Source organism: Etheostoma cragini, chromosome 5 (genome assembly GCF_013103735.1).
Source record: "Etheostoma cragini isolate CJK2018 chromosome 5, CSU_Ecrag_1.0, whole genome shotgun sequence".
Taxonomy (NCBI): domain Eukaryota; kingdom Metazoa; phylum Chordata; class Actinopteri; order Perciformes; family Percidae; genus Etheostoma; species Etheostoma cragini.
This window is the reverse complement of record NC_048411.1, coordinates 20111306-20127568: the sequence shown is the minus strand read 5'-3', so window position 1 is coordinate 20127568 and position 16263 is coordinate 20111306. Positions and strand designations below refer to the sequence as shown.

General features: G+C 40.5%; 3 protein-coding genes across 3 annotated transcripts in view; 1 reads left to right on the top strand and 2 right to left on the bottom strand.

Moving 5' to 3' along the window:
- dusp2 (dual specificity phosphatase 2) lies at positions 1-2925 on the bottom strand. The gene is made up of 4 exons (XM_034872449.1): positions 2269-2925; positions 1854-1975; positions 1510-1729; positions 1-933 (listed from the first exon to the last, which is right to left on the bottom strand). The coding sequence occupies exons 1-4, from the start codon at positions 2654-2656 to the stop codon at positions 716-718; spliced, it is 948 nt and encodes a 315-aa protein (XP_034728340.1). The 5' UTR covers positions 2657-2925; the 3' UTR covers positions 1-715.
- A 2919-nt stretch (positions 2926-5844) lies between these two features.
- LOC117945156 (izumo sperm-egg fusion protein 1) lies at positions 5845-9493 on the bottom strand. Its single transcript, XM_034872448.1, has 9 exons — positions 9262-9493; positions 8956-9030; positions 8762-8845; positions 8624-8644; positions 8348-8437; positions 7960-8087; positions 7602-7752; positions 6736-6904; positions 5845-6305 (listed from the first exon to the last, which is right to left on the bottom strand). The coding sequence occupies exons 1-9, from the start codon at positions 9491-9493 to the stop codon at positions 6224-6226; spliced, it is 1032 nt and encodes a 343-aa protein (XP_034728339.1). The 3' UTR covers positions 5845-6223.
- Positions 9494-11468: 1975 nt separating this feature from the next.
- Positions 11469-16263, top strand: part of LOC117945112 (myogenesis-regulating glycosidase-like) — an 8080-nt gene continuing 3285 nt past the window's right edge. Inside the window, exons 1-3 of the mRNA XM_034872384.1 lie at positions 11469-11683; positions 13735-14225; positions 15050-15581. Coding sequence (XP_034728275.1) covers positions 13948-14225; positions 15050-15581 — 810 coding nt within the window. The 5' untranslated portion in view covers positions 11469-11683; positions 13735-13947. The remainder of the gene's footprint in view (positions 11684-13734; positions 14226-15049; positions 15582-16263) is intronic.

Sequence of the window (16263 nt, the reverse complement as noted above, 5' to 3'; positions counted from 1 at the left end):
TGTTTTCTCCAGCAAGTTTTATTTTAGTGGAAAAAAACGGAAGGAATCAGCCAAACTTTAAAGTGCAGTAATGGTCAGAAATAATGCGAACACTGTCATAACAAATGTTAAAATAAATAAAAACTAAAATTATATTACATACATAATAAAAAACAACTTCTTCCAACTTGAGTTTACCAAGTGTAATCTATCTCCGGATACAGAATGCAATGACACCAACAGTGGATAGTGCATTTTATAAAGTAGACAATACAACTGGAGATTCATCCAGTATTGCCTTAAGTAGTTAACACAGTGTTGTCTCATAAAAAGACCTGTCATGTCACAGTGGTCCTTGCAAAAGATCAGGCACATAGGTCAAACTAAATAACACACAAACACACAGGCACCATTCCCTTGAGTAGAACGTGTCGGGGAAATGACCTCCTAGCTGCTCCAACTTGCTGGCTCAGAATCACAATTGTTCAAAACAAGTGTATATTGCCAAATGCTGTTTATCAGTTTCTCCTGGAGTAGGAGGTTCAGATTCACTGGCCATGTGATGCCAGCAGCACAATTAGCTTTTCTCTGAATGTACAAAGCATATACTTCTGAAATGTATTAGTTTCAATTGTACAAACAGTACATTTGTACATACAAGTGTTAATAACGGCGGATAAAGTCAACGCCTGCGAGAAGCAGGAGATTGAATTGAAAGAAACGCAACCTGTGGTCTTCATCCATGGCACAGCACGTCAGTCTCAAACTGCAGCAGCTGTCCCATAAAGGCCAGGTTGGGGGAGATGACCTGACGCCGCTGCTTCACAAAGTCAAAGGCCTCATCCAGCTTGACGCGCTGCGTGTGCATGAGGTAGGCCAGACATATGGTAGCAGAGCGCGAGATACCTGCCTGGCAATGCACCAACACCCGACCACCACTGTGCTTCACTGAGTCTGTAGGCGGAGAGTGGAAAAAGACAAGACGGGAAGAGGAAGAGAGATCAGCATATTGCGCTTCATTTCACATCAGCTTTTTTGACATTACAGAGAATGTTTCACAAGCAGCAACACAAAGAAAGCTTTTAACTGAATCACTAAAGAAACAAAACAACTTAGAAAAAAAAAAATGTATAACTCCACCTCTGTCTCCAACTGACCTTAACTTTACAAGTTTAAAGGGGTCAAAACGGGCAAAAGAAAAAAATAAGATGCTAATAAAGTTCTCTTCCGCATCCCGTGCAGTGTAATCCAGTTGTTTTGCAATCAGACGATTACACTGTTGGTCCATAAATCTAGGCTACAGAATGGATTATAGTGTACAAGCTGCTTAGAGAAATGTTTTGGATATTTCATGTTCCATCAAAAGTGTAAATAGAAGACTCACTCAACTAAAAGGAGACTAATTCTCTGTGTGTTTGGTGGGTCTACTGACTTTGTTACAGAGCATTGAGCAAATGATAACTGAAGTTCCATCTTAAGGTTCCCCTTTACACAGGTTGGGAGCTATGGATGTTTAGGGGGTGAACTCACCGATGAAGGCGATGGCTGTGGTGAAGCAGGCTCTGATGTCAGCAGCTAGGCTGTCCTCCACAGTGAGCCGCAGGTACTGAAACTCCCCCTCATAGAAGTTAGGGCATGTGGAGGAAACGTTGAGCACAGCTGTGATGCCCGCAGCTGCGAGGGTCTCTCTGCGGGAGGAGTGGATGGCACTGCCCAAAAACAGGAAGGGCAGCAGCTCCACTGGCCCACCCTGCAATTTACAAATTCAAGACAGTCCATGTTTAAAACCAAGAAGAACAACTAAGCTGTTTGGTATCTTTATAGATTGTGTTTTCATTCAAACTCTTTTTTTAAGTTGTAAAGGTTTATTTTACCTGATCATATGCTGGTGTCCTCCGACCTGTCACTGCTGGCTCTGGTTCCACTGCAGAGAGGTGATTGCTGGCTGAGCTGTAACAGAGCTCTGGATAGGCCTCTGAAAATCCCTCAAATCCACCTAAATGGAGATCACACAGTATTAGCTAAAGTCATCTTTAGATATGATATCCAACTTAAATTGCAAAGTTCATCAGCTTGTTTATCCTTTAGGTCATGGAGATTAAACAAGTTACACTCTTACATAAATACCAAAAATACTCACATTAACTCAGCTTACATATGATCAGTGCATAGGTATTAGTGGCCTACACACATAGCTCATGTTTGAGTTTTTGAAGTCAGAAAACTTCAAAAAAAAAACTCAAAAAGGGACATATTTTGGCGCCTCAACATGAGAAAAAGTCTAATTACCTTGCAGAAAGCAGATCGGCGTCTGAACTTCGTTTTGCAGTGCGGTGAGCAGCATTTGGGCCACGCTCTCTGCCTTCAGCTCGGCCACGGAGCGGCTGCGCTCGTCCACCACCACCACCGGGGACAACTCCCCGCGCCGCAGCAGGCCCTGGAGCGTCTTGTCCGGGATGAGCCACTCCAGAGCCACCACTGAGCTCTTGGATCTACGACGCAGCACTGAGTTCCAGTTGACGTTTCGGGACTCGCAAATGTGCGTAAAAGAAAAATCCAGGAAAGGTCTGCAGTCGAGCACCACACAGCCAGCAGCGGTGTACTGTTCCCGGGGGGTCCTGAGTATTTGAACCAGCTCATTGCCACTTATTTCCAAAGGCTCACTGCTCGAAGTCATGGCTGAAAAAAAAGTGTAGCTATTTAAAACAAGTTAAAACTAATAAATAATAAGCCTGTTTATTTTTAACAACTAAATTAGGCTTTCAAAGATTAAAAATAAATAAATCCGGGTTAAGTGTTTTTTTCTGTGCGGATTTTCAGATGATAAAGAACTTTTGGAGATGATTTTAAAATCTACTGTAAATATATCTAGAGAGCACGTTTTGCATTCTCCGTCAGGTCTGTTAAAATCATCTTTACTGTAGCTTGAGAGTTTCACTTGTTCATTGATAACAGCTGTGAGAAGGGCGGGGTCAGCGCGGCCCCTCCTTTGTTTTCCACAGAAGGAGTAACGTCACAAGCGGAAGAACCATATAAGGCCTGACCGTCACTCCTCATATGGACACTGACGTCAACACTGATTTTCCTACCGCGCACTGGCTCGTCTGGGGTTATCCCTTGTTTTTGTGTTGAATGAGGACGTTAAAACCCAACCGCCCCTAGTTATTTAGGTTAGATTAAACCTGAGGAGCTTCTCTATGTCACTGCATTACTGCTTGTTTTCATGCAGAACACACACATTCCTCTCAATGATTTCCCTTTGGTTGTTGCTTTTAAAAATTAGGAAAAGGGAAATGTTGCACTGATAAAACACCAGAACAAGTTGGAATTGCTTTATTGCTGCTCTGCTGGCAGTATAGTCTGTTCGGCCTACACAGCACAAAAACTAAAATCCCTGCCACACAATGTAACAGCTGCACGGTGCACTGGATAAAGGTTTATCATTAATAATGTTAAATGAGTCAAGATGGCACATTACGAGGCTCTTTGTAATAAAACAATGAAGACGGTTGGTAGGGTGTGTTCCTGTTAAGAAGATGAGACTCAGGAAGCCACACTGGCTTTTTCATGGTGACCTTAAAGTTTCTTTAAAGGTGCTCTAAGCCATGTTGGGTGATGTCACTGCTTGATGAACTTCAAAGTATTTTTAAACTAAATGAGGCTCGCTCGCCCCTCCCTCCTCCTCATCCCGTCCCCTCTCCCTCCCTTTGGTGCACTAACCCCCCAAACCCAAATCCTTCTGGTCGGTTATTGGCTGGAACGCTAAGACTGTTTGTTATGTTTGTTGGTGCAGGTTGGCATAGATTATTTTGTTGCTGTTTGTGGTTCCTGGGCTGTCTACAGAGACCGTGTTTTTGATAGTGTGTTCAGGGGACAGGCCGCTAGTGGATAGTTTTTAATGCTTTAAAAACGTGTGACATTGCTTAGAGCCCCTTTAAAGTTAGAACAGTTATTTAACATGAGTGACATATTTTTTTCTAGTCTAATCTTCTGGTTTGAAGTCTTTCCTGATGAAATGGATTTGTTTTTGAGTGTTAAACTTGCTTTGAAACTTTGACGGTTGCTTATCTAGAATATTTAGTGAAACACCTTAGAGTTGAAATTTTAGTGGCTTAAAGTAGCCTACATCTCAAGAGCAGTCTTTTTTTGATTTTACTTGAGTAGTTTTCAATACAAGTTGACTCAATATTTAAGTCCAATAATTCTAAATGAGTAATATTTAAGTCCAGTAATCTAAATGAGTAATATTTAAGTCCAATAATTCGAAATGAGTAATATTTAAGTCCAGTAATCTAAATGAGTAGGATATTGTAGATTTATTTCCCATACTGAATAACATTGTCCTGTAATCCACCCCAAAAAAAATGTTTGTACAGTGTGGGACAGTTTGTATCAAAGTTTGATCTAATGTCTTTGTCCTAATTTCCTCACAACCCACGTTCAAATGACTCTGCCTTCCCATGTACGTCTCCCACTCAAACCTCTGACTCCACTTTCTTCATGTTCCCACTTCCCTTCTTTCTCTCACCGCTGTCTGCTGGTCCCTCAGCAGCACTCCCACTTCGTCATGCTCTCCCCCAGCTGAGGCTGCAAATTCACTCCACACACACTTACACACAGACACACACTTTGGTACACAGTACATCATGGCTGTCAGCAGAGCTGCTGAGCATGCATTTACTATAGCCTCAATCTGCACTTTGGGCTTGAACACACACACATACTGTCTAAACCCACAGTGAAGTGAGGTCTGTTGAGTTGGACAAGTGTGACGTGTCTCTGTGTGAGGGAGTCTTAAAGAATGGCTTCTTTTTTTAACATTCGCCCCCAGCTCAGCAGCCAGACAGGAAAAAGCACCGCGCATACATCCTGTCACCATCCATGCAGGCCTCAACAGCCCCCCCCCTCATACTGTAGATTCACAACCCGTGCTACATTCGTCACAGCTCATAACCCAAACTGACTAAACCTGATTCAAAACGTTTACCAGAAATTACCCTAAAAATCCTGAGCACCGATTGATTTCAGAGACTTAGGTACTTACTTCCAGGATGCGATGACTCATACATCAATCGATCACTCGCTTTTACTTTCATTTGGTTGAGATGTTTCAATATCTTTCCTATGTTTGCACATCAGAGCGTCATGGTTGGAAAGGACTCCGCCAATAATACATCTGGCCTGACACAATGCTGAGGAGGGGTGTGAATTAGTTGTTGATGATGATGATGACTTTCTACTGTCCTATTGGAGGAAGTTTGACTTTTACATTGAAAGCAAGCAAAGGTGTTGATAATAGCACAATTTGTGAAGGATAAAAATGGCAAGAATAAGTAGAAATACGTTATGACAGAAAGAGGTGACTATCTTTTGTATCAACTTGTGTCATCAAAATCTACAAAGAGCATACTGAAGGCAGACGGAAGCAGAATTAAGTCTGGTGATCATGTTGCAAGAAAACTGTGACATTATATTGTAAGTATTGCGAAAATGTTCCCATATTCACTCTCTTTGAACGGCTATATAGATACATAAACATTTGAAACCCCGATGAAAACATCTGCTGCTTTCTTATAACCCGCCACGTCTCCCCCCTCCTTGCACACGAGGATTATCCAGGATTAATTGGATGACTGGGGATTTTAATCTCTGAAAAAAAAACACTGTAATCCCTGAGATTTACCTCATCCCTTATTCCTCTAATAAACTCCCACCATCACTCCATTCAAGGGAAACGTGACCCTGCTGGGGTGATATCATTCACGTGTTCGGACGAGCTGGTGCTTAATGTTATGGAAAGTTGATGGTTTCTGGGGGATTTTTAAGTGTGTGTGTCTGTGTCTGTGTCTGTGTGTCTGTGTGTGTGTGTGTGTGTGTGTGTGTGTGTGTGTGTGTGTGTGTGTGTGTGTGTAAGTGTGGGTGTGTTGTAGGCTCTAGTTTTCTTACACCACAAACATTTGTTTTAAGAGTGAGATTGCAGTGTTCGATTCACCGTGATTCACATTGACAATCCTAGTTCATTGTTTGGGACAAACAATATTTTGATCAAAAACATTTAGACAACCTTTGTGCCTCATTTGCATGTAGCTAACAGCTTTTTCCACTTCTGTGTTATTTCTAGACATGATTTAGCACTTTGTGTTGGGGAATTTATTCAGCCACTGAGAGAAATATCTGATATGAAGTGAGTAAAACCTCCCTGGCATTTACTGTATGCGTGTGTGTACTGTATACAGTATTTTGATCACACTGTGTTATGTGTGTTTTTGTCCTCCTTCCTCTTTCTCCTCGGCTCCTCAGCAGCTCTCCTCTGACTCATCATCACTCTACAAAAATCATAAACATAGTAATGAATGTTAATTTTCCAGTTCCAACTTAACACAAACAAATAACAGAGAAACCTGTCCTTCTAAGTTTACACCTGTTGATTTTTGTGCTTCACTAACTGACATCACTTCCTGGAAAAAGTGACTTATACTTTCAGAGAAAACAGCTTAATGGCGTAATCTGTTCAATTGTAAACAATAAACTTATGAATTATTGGAGCTTCATATGAAATGACATACACCTAAGCTTCATACATCATTATTCACTTGTCAAACTATATGACTACATGACCACTTCCTTTATCTCGCATCTTTAAGGGTTAGTCATGCTCTCTGACTGTTCCGTGTCACCTCTTTCACATCCACCCCTTCCTGCTAACCTCCACTACTCTCTTTCTCCCCTCCACCCACTTATTTTACTGTCTCTTACCCCAGGACAACAACGAGGCCTACGCTTCCTGCCAGACTCAAAACAGTAACCATGGCGATGACTGGCACCAGCAGGCCCGCAGCAGGTTGAAAAGGTGAGTAGTTGGCTCCGTGGGGGAGTGAGGGTAGAGTGATCGTGGGTCGGTGTGTTTGGTCAGGTAAATGGGAGACTGTGAGGAAGAGTATGAAAAAAACAGAGAGTCATGAGCTCTAAGAGTTGAAGAACAATGTTTGTGTATAGGAAAATATAGAGGCAGGACATTACACCTTTTAGTTTGGATGTAGTTTCATCCACTAATTGGGATTATTTTGTAAGGCAGTGTTATTTGCGGTATACTGTATAGTACATTTTAATACAGTTAAACCTAATATGAGTTGTGTCAAAATCCATACAGCAATAAGGAACATGTATGGAAGAAAAGACTACATAAAATAAAGAGAGCTCACACAGCAATAAAAAGGAGAAAAAAACACCAACACACAAATATATTGACACACCCTGCCCTCCACCCCACAAATACACACATAAGCAATAACTAATTAGAAGCCTTTAGTTTAGAAAATACAATGAAATGTTTTGCTCGATAACTCATGGATATCCTTAAACATGGGCTGCAAGACTAACTTGTACACAAAGACACTTGATCAATCTCACATTTTTTTAGCACCCAGTTTTACAGATCTTAAAGTGTTTCATTTATGCCAATTATTTAGAGTTGACAACTGTTTATTTTAGTATTTGTTCGCTTATGTGGCAATTATTAAAAAGTGCTAAATTAACTTGGATGTGATGTCGCCTTTGACCCTTTCAGCATTAAATAGTTTGACAATTTTTCTTTCAAGTCATGTCTAAAAGCTGTACTCTACCAGTCAGTAGGAAAGTGACTTGGTAGAAGACTGTTCCACGTTGATCTTGCAGAGAGCAGCGATATGTTCCTTGTTCATCCATATGCAGCTGATTTAAGACCACAGATGAGTCATCTGTCACTACCAAGGCTTTGAAGTTACTCTCGATCAGCTGCACACACACGCGCGCGCGCACACACACACACACACACACACACACACACAGACACACACACACAGACGCACGTTGTAAGTTAGTGTGTATGCTACAATAAGTAACATCTATTCATGATGATACTGTACAGACAGATACTGTACAGCTAAATAAGGAACAAAATATAATACAAAGGAATCAGGAAGTATGAAAAGTGGTTTTAACCTTTGCAGTTCCTGGCAAGCCAGGGGCCCAGGAGTAATGGTACTCTGGTTTTTCCAACAGAAGACGATGCCATGGAAGGAAACATTTCAACACTGCCTGGCCTCCCTCCTCAGCCAGCACTGGGTACTCTGGAGAAAGGGTGAAAGGAGAGAAAATGAGAGATGCTTCATTCATATGTGTCAGGATAACTTGAATAATCTTTTCATTAGCCGTGCACATGGACTGGCTGCGGCAGTGCCTCGCTTATGCTTATGGACACATTTTAGCGCATGTGACAGCTTGTGTCCATGTAAAATTAAATGGTGCACTCTGAGTAAAGAGACTAGCCTCCACCCACTCACCAACAACATGCACACACATACACACTAACAAATGAATAGAAATATACCACCACAGTCCAGCTGGCCAGAGGGAGAGGGACAGATGTATATCTTGTAGCGACAAGAGAAGCAATCTATTACTCTTTGTTTCAAAAGACCTGAAAACCATAACACACACGCGCACACACACACACACACACACACACACACACACACACACACACACACACACACACACACACGCGTGTCCTGTAAACATGCACTGAATATATAGTAAGCACACTTTGTGCTCCTACAAGGATTTACACATCTATAGAAGGAAGGATCAGAAAGAACAAACTTACCACACTTGTTGGGGCACAATCCTGAGATGGAGACAAACAAATGATCTGTAACTAATGCATCTTGTACAAGACACAGACTTATATAAAGTGCCCTGCCTCATACTGTGCAGAACACCCGCTGGTATTTATGCCAATTACCATCACGAATAAATGTGTCCAAGTGTTTTTCTAGGATTTTCCTGCCCTTCTCCAGGATCTGAATGGCTTCAAATGTTACAGATCCTTTAAAAAAAGAGCAGGCTTTATCTTAATATATAGTGGACCTTGATCTGATTACAGTGTCATATCTAAATGTATTCAGTGGTATACAAGGGAATGCGTTTGATTCTCACCAGTTTGCTTGGTTTTCAAAAAGCGGTCAAATTCACTCTGGTACTCAGTTCTGGCTCTGTACAGAGTGGTGGGATCTGAGCAATGGGAAAGAGACAGTAATATTTAACTGATTTTAATATTTTACAGATTAGGGCATCTCACTTATACTTTAGTTTAGAACAATAGCACGGCAATAGCAGTAAAAGCTTTAATTGACACTATTAAAAAAAAAAGAAAAGAAGTAAAATAAGAGACACAGTATGAAATATAAGTTGCATTTGGTCAATTATCAGCATACTCCACAATCATGCCATGTTGTCACTCACCAATGACTCCTTTTCGCTCCTGGCTGGTCTCTCTGTAGGTCACGTATGCATGATCACAAATCTTTTTCATTTCAATCTGATTGTCCACAGTGGGAGCAGACAGGACTAAGTCCTCAAGTAGGAGCCTGATCCTGTGGTCACACTGCAGACAGGCCTCGGCTGCAGGGACACAGCAGAGGAGGGACACCAGTACCAGCAGCATTTGACCAATGTATCCTAGCTTCCTGCACATCAGGATACACAAAAGGGGAGGCAGAAGGGGAATGAAATGCAGCAAAGAGCCACAGATCCGAGTTGAGCCCGCAGCCCCCGCATCGAGGAGAAAATCTCAACATTTGTGCACCGGCTCTACCAACTGAGCTAACCCAGCCACAGTAGCAGGTATTATAATGTTTCTACTGCTACAGTACCACAAGTAATAGTGTAACTCCCATCACTTCTGTTTTTACTTTAAGCATCAGGTCATAATTCCCATTGCCTAATTTCTAACTAATAATTGTTTTTTAAAAGTTTACGGTATAGTATGCATAGTAAAGTGTTTTCTGTCTGTTTGGTTGTGGTCATTTCATTAACACAAATGCATTAAGCAATAAACACATGTGTTTAGGGGCCTGAAACTAACATTTACTTTTACTATTAAGAAGTCTGCATTTTATTCATCAGATCAATCAATTCTTTAAGGAAAAGTATCCGATCCAGGATGGACACACAGATGGCTGCCTCAATGTGTTGGTGTGCATTGTTTTATGGTATACATATTTTTCTATAGAATTGGTATTGTAATTGTTCTACTCTATATTTTAATTTAATTTTTTATTTTATCTTTAATGATATGCATTAAATCACCACAGCAAATTATTTGTATGTAAAAACTAGATTGACAATAAACCTGATTCTGATTTAAATTTCCAAAAACTCAAGGTGACATTTTCCTATAGCTGGTTCTGTGTGACTAAAGTCAAAACCCACAATTATTCAGTTTAATAACACATTAGACAACAGAAGACCAAAAGTTGTAAATGTTTGGCATTTTTTGCTAAAAAGTATTAAACAATGACTTGATAAATTAAAAATTGTTGGCTACAGTTCAGGGGCTATTTCAACTAATCGATTGATTGCTTTAGCTTTAACCATGTTAACCTAATATAAACAAGAACAAGCTAACTACACTTTGACTGATGACCACTCTACGAGTCCAAAATATGAGGTCGGATATTGTCCTGAGTAGTAGCAAAGTGCCCAACAATATTGCAGTTAAAATTAACTAACTTAAATTACCAAAACCAACTGTCACTCAGTGTACCAGTTGGAAATCCAACTTACTAATTTACACATACTTTTTCTATTGTAGCTAGTAATGTGCTAATAATATGAACAACAAAAAAACAGAATGTCTGCATGGCCAAAAAAGATAAACAAGAATACAAAGGAGCTCAATGCTTTACAATGCTCTTCCGCTGTGTCATCATTCAGCACCCCCCCCCATTCATTTATAACGTCTTGCTGCCACCCGGTGGTAGAAGGAAGCATGTAGCTAACCGTCACAACAACATTATTTGCTCTGGATGATCTCACCCATGTTGCTGGTTTGTTCAGGTCAGTTGTGCAATATCGGTCCTGATCCAGGTGTTGAATTGGTACTATAGACTGTAAAAATAAGGTTGGCACCACAAAGCCTAGCTAGCTAGCTAACTAGCTAACTACCTAACCTAACGTTAGGCCTACAACCGCAATAGAATGGCCTGTTCCCGGGCACCCAGATAGCTCAGTGGTTAGAGCGGGTGCCCATGTATAGAGGTTTACTCCTCGACGCAGCCGGCCCGGGTTCGAATCCAGCCTGCGGCCCTTTGCTGCATGTCACTCCCCCTCTCTCCCCTTTCATATCCTCAGCTGTCCTGTCATTAAAGGCCTAAAAAATGCCCAAAAAATAATCTTAAAAAAAAAAAAAAAAAAAAATAGAATGGCCTGTTCCCACTTAATGTAATCAAAGACTATAAAAATGCAGCTAGGTTAAGGTTAATAAAGGTTAATAAAAAAAGATAAAAGATGAAACAACGTTACCACGAAGTGTTTGATATGTAAATTGTTTCCATGGGCAACGGTAGCACTTAAAGTCAAAAGCAACTGGCGATCATTTTAAAATAATGTTGACAATAATTACATTTATCTAACTTATCTTCGCCCTTTGGTTTCGAAAATGTAATTTTCTCACGGGAAACAAACTTGAAAGCTCATTCTCCTACTACATTTCCCAGAAGCCCATGAGTGACAGCTAAATGGACGAACCGCTCTTTCCAGGGCAACTTCTCTGGGCGGCTCCGGTTGGGGACGGGACCATGGAACTTCAAACCGCTCTGCGGCTGCGCAGTGGGCTACTGCGCTCAAAGCTGTGCACATTGACCCAGAAGAGTCAGATGCGGAGGTAAGGTAACTCAGTTTTGACAGTTTTAATGTATTTTCTAACTTATTTTTGTGTTATTGACATGGCCGACATAGCTTTTAACTGGAAACATGGCTGTTTTCAAGCCCAATTAGTGACAACATTGCCGGTTACAGTGTCACTGTAATTCATGTCCCGATGCAGTCCCGTCGATGAATGCTTGTGGGTTATATCGACTCTGCCACACAGGATATGTTTGGTCAGTTAGCTAGTTACCTTGACACTTTAGTGGAAATTAGGCTACATTCAAATATGCATCTGTGTGGCGCTGTGCGTGACCATCAACTAGCATAGCTTAAGCTAATGTGAACACAAAACAATAAACTTAGCAGTCACTATGGAGGAAACGTGCATAACCCAAAGAGCCTCCTGTGTTGTACTGATCTAACTGGTTATTTGCTGTTGGAACGTTGTATCAAATCAGTAACTATAGGACCATTTTGTATGCTATTTTGCAGACATTCTCCATAACCAGCACAATGACAATGATTTATTTCCGGTCACAATGAGGAGGTTAATATACTAAACAACCAGGAACATTTCACCATCTCCATAAAAGAATAGTTTAAATATGATAAAATAGTGTGTTCATTTTGTTTCCTTGTTTTCACAACACAGTGTATGATGGAATTGCTTGTGCCATCAAGGCCGTTTGATTTGGTACAGTTTTGTGTGTTGTAAACACAGAGAAGGTACAAAATATTTTGAGTAGACAGACTTGAGTACACTGTCTTAAAGAAGGAACACAGTTTTTGCAGAGTATGCACTTGCAAGGTTTCCTTTCTTCCCTTCTGGATTGCCTCAAACACTTCATCACAATAAAATAAGATGGTTGTTTTGGAGGATAAAGAATCCCTGATATGATTCTGTTGTGGAAGATTGACCTGTGCTCTTAAAACTGTATGCTTGCTGCAGTGCCATTATTTGAGGGCTGCTGGTCCTAAATAATATGTACTTATGTCTAAGGTGCTCTTACCTGAGAGATAAATGTAATTGAACCATGCTGACATGGTGTCTGTCTTTTCTCTGATCATAGCCTTTTTTTGTGGTGTCATTTTATTTCTGTTACTGTTAGTGCCTAAGTGGCCATAGAGCCACATACCTACCATTTACTAGATTAAAGCTTTTGTGCTCTCTCTCTTTCTCGCTCTCCTGGATGCTACTGCTGAACTCTGCTGCAGGAGACACTTAACAGAAAGTGCACACAGTATAGTAACATATAACTTTATTGGAGAGACTAACACATATGGTACACTAGTGTTGTGGTGGTACACATATAGCAGCACTATAAGGTAGAGCTGGACAATACATCAATATCGTGATATGAGACTAAATATTGTCTTTTTTTCCCCCCCTGGTTTTAAAGGTTGCATTACAGTAGAGTGATGTCATTTTCTGAACTTACAGACTGTTGTAACTGTTGTATTTTTTGCCTTTACCCACTTAGTCAATATATTAACATTACTGATGATTAATTATCAGAAATCTCATTGTGTAATTATTTTATGAAAGCACCGATAGTCAATACTACAATATGGTTGTGGTATTTATATAGAGGTATTTGGTAAAAAATATAGTGATATTTGATTTTGTCCATATCCCCCAGCCTTACTAAAAGGACATTTATTTGGACATGCTTTTTTTTAATTTTAAAGAATCATTGTACAATACATTGTTTTAGAGATTATGCGGAAACACAGACCATGCATTCTGGACAGCGCCAAAGCTATTTATAACTATAGGTCCTGGAAAATGTCAGTGGTAATAATTAGAACAGGATTGTCAAGCAACACCCTCTGTGCCGGGGGTTACATTAGACCACAACACTGTCCCATTGCGATAAGTTGGAATTTAACTAGTTTGCCTATCAATATATTATTATTTTACATACAAATGTATTCTCCCATTCTTACTGGATATTAAGGTTGATCAGTGTATGACGTGATAATGAGTGGCTTATTTCTTTTACTTGAAATGTTTTACATGTCGCGCCATGATTGAACTGAATATTGACCTCTGTTTCTATCTTGCAGGTTCGGACAAATCAGCCCTCGTACAGAAATGGAGACTTTGCTAAAAATTGGCAGGTAGACATCAGGCTTTCCTTTATCTCCACTACAGCCAGTTTGCAGAAGATATCTTACATTTTCACAGACACTGACAGCAATTTAAATATATCAGTTCACCCCTTCCACTCTCCCTCAAAAACTGCTTCCCTACACACCTCACTGCCTTAAGTCTTCAGAATGTATCATATTGTCCCAGTGGCTCCTGGGGAGCAGCAGACAGCCGGGGGAGCTGGGGGTTCTCCACTGAAGAAGAAACTGGCTCGTGAAGGTCGGCCCCTGGTGATGGCAGGCATGTTAGGCTGTGTGTTGGTGCTGGCTGCAGTGGTTGCCTGGTGCTACTACTCCGCGTCCCTCCGTAAAGCCCAGTTGCTGAAGGTTGAGCTGTTGGACCTGAACAAGGACGGTTTTGTTATTCATAACCAGACAGGGGCTGTCATCTTCAGTATGACCTTCAGGTGGGTTTGTTGTCGGGATTAAGTTCATTATAGATGAATCTGTTTACTGTCTTGATTCATCTCTTTGTTCATAAAATGTTAAAAACAAATTACAAATGCTCACCAGAATCTTTTCAGAGACCCAGGTGACATTTTTTAAATTGCTAAGTTTGCTTAACCAACAGTTTGTAACCCAAAGATATTGGGTTTGCAGTAAATTAAAACTGATAAAAGCATAACAAATTACAAAGATTTTGTAAACTGGTACCAGAGACTGCTTGGAAATTATCTAAATAATTGCAGATTCATTTTTTGTTAATCAATAACAATCTCAGCTTTACTATTAAGTACTGGAGATGTGAAGATATTTCAGAGCAATCATTATACAGTGTGACCAATAAAAGTGTGAACTCCCCCTAATAATGTGCTTGTGAAACTAACGGCCAGTAAATGTTGGTGGTTACACATATCATTTTTTGTTTGGCATCAACACAGTTTGTGTGCTGAGCCATACTAAAAAGCTGCCTGTCTGCAAATGTCTGTTTGGATAATGGAAAGCCACACAAGGCAGACACATGATTACAGCCTTAGGGGAAACAGATTTAGTCATGTCCTCCTATCAGCAGAGCTCACATCAATAGAAATAGCGTAGTACAATCCCTGCACTTGGAGTAAAATAGAGTAATAGTATGGAACAAACAAAAACTTTCTGTTTTGGGGCTATATTTCTTCTCCGTTTTAGTAATTTTATATATTAATACATATTACATAGGCTTATAAAACTCAGTGCTGTGCTTAACATGGTAATTTGTATATTCTTCCCCTCTGTTGATGCTCCCTCCCAGGTCTGGCACTCTGGATCTGGACTCTTGCTCAAAGGAGGGAAATATTCTGAGCTGCACTCAGTCAGATAGTGGCAAGCTCAACTTCTTTATTCAGACGGTTCAAACAAAAGACACCGTGATGTGTTACCGTGTTCGCTGGGAGGAGCTGCAAAATAAGCGATCAGTGGAGCATGCCATGGCCTACAACGACTCTCATTGGTATGGAGGGGCAGAGACGGCAACGCAGTACTGGCCTATCAGGATGCAGGGCGAGAAGGCACCGGAGCCTTTCATCACCAGTGATGTCTACTTGAATCGGAATGCTTTTGGGGGAATCTTAGAACGCTATTGGCTGTCTTCAAATGCGACCGCCATCAAGATTAATGACTCGGTACCTTTTCATTTGGGGTGGTCAGAAAAGGACAGGACACTGCGGTTCCAGGCCAGATACCAGGACTCTCCCTTCAGACCCCCAGAGGGTCAGCCAGCATTACCTGAACTCAGCTATAGAGTGTGTGTGGGATCGGATGTTACTTCTATTCACAAATATATGGTAAGTAAAGGTATACTGTCGATTTAGTTTTATGGTTAGAGCGCAGTCACCAATCTTATTACCTATATAACTTTTCTTATTCACATAAGTGCAGATTAGTTAGTGTCCTGAAGTTTAAACTTAGTATGTATTTTATACTAGTCTCAGAATGATTAAATGAGTAAAGGCAAAGTCTGAAGCATTGCCTTTTGGGATCTTTTGGGTCAGGTAGGAAGTGTTTACATTTGGATCCGCACCAAATCACTACACAAGAACAATTAAAGATGCATGTGTTCTTTTCCAGGCATATTGAGAGTAAAGATGATAGGAAATACCAGAGCAAAGTTGAAGTTGTTGGCTGGATGTTCATCACAATCATAATGTTCTCTTAACTGCAGACATTTTATCAACAATCATTTATATACCAAAAACCACCAATAAGTCTCTGGTTCTAGTTTATCCATTGTGAAGATTTTTTTTTTTCTGTCTCACATCACTATAATGTGACATAATGTTTGTTTTGAACTGTTGGACGATAACAATACGTGTTAATGTGTAACCATGGATTCTGGAAAACTACATTGTTGTACTTTTATAGACCTAGGTGATTACTTCATTAATCAAAACAAAGGCAAGGCAAGGCAAGGCAGCTTTATTTGTATAGCACATTTCAGCAACAGGGCAATTCAAAGTGCTTTACACA

Excerpts from the sequence above, each read along its gene's own strand:
- dusp2 (XM_034872449.1), bottom strand. The coding sequence starts at position 2,656 with ATGACTTCGAGCAGTGAGCCTTTGGAAATAAGTGGCAATGAGCTGGTT. Across the intron at positions 1,976-2,268 it reads GCCGATCTGCTTTCTGCAAG|GTGGATTTGAGGGATTTTCA; the intron begins GTAATTAGACTT and ends ATCTCCATTTAG. Across the intron at positions 934-1,509 it reads CACAGCCATCGCCTTCATCG|ACTCAGTGAAGCACAGTGGT; the intron begins GTGAGTTCACCC and ends CTCCGCCTACAG.
- LOC117945156 (XM_034872448.1), bottom strand. The coding sequence starts at position 9,493 with ATGTGCAGGAAGCTAGGATACATTGGTCAAATGCTGCTGGTACTGGTG. Across the intron at positions 7,753-7,959 it reads GCTTGCCAGGAACTGCAAAG|CTGATCGAGAGTAACTTCAA; the intron begins GTTAAAACCACT and ends GTGTGTGTGCAG. Across the intron at positions 6,905-7,601 it reads AGTCACTTTCCTACTGACTG|TCTCCCATTTACCTGACCAA; the intron begins GTAGAGTACAGC and ends TCTTCCTCACAG.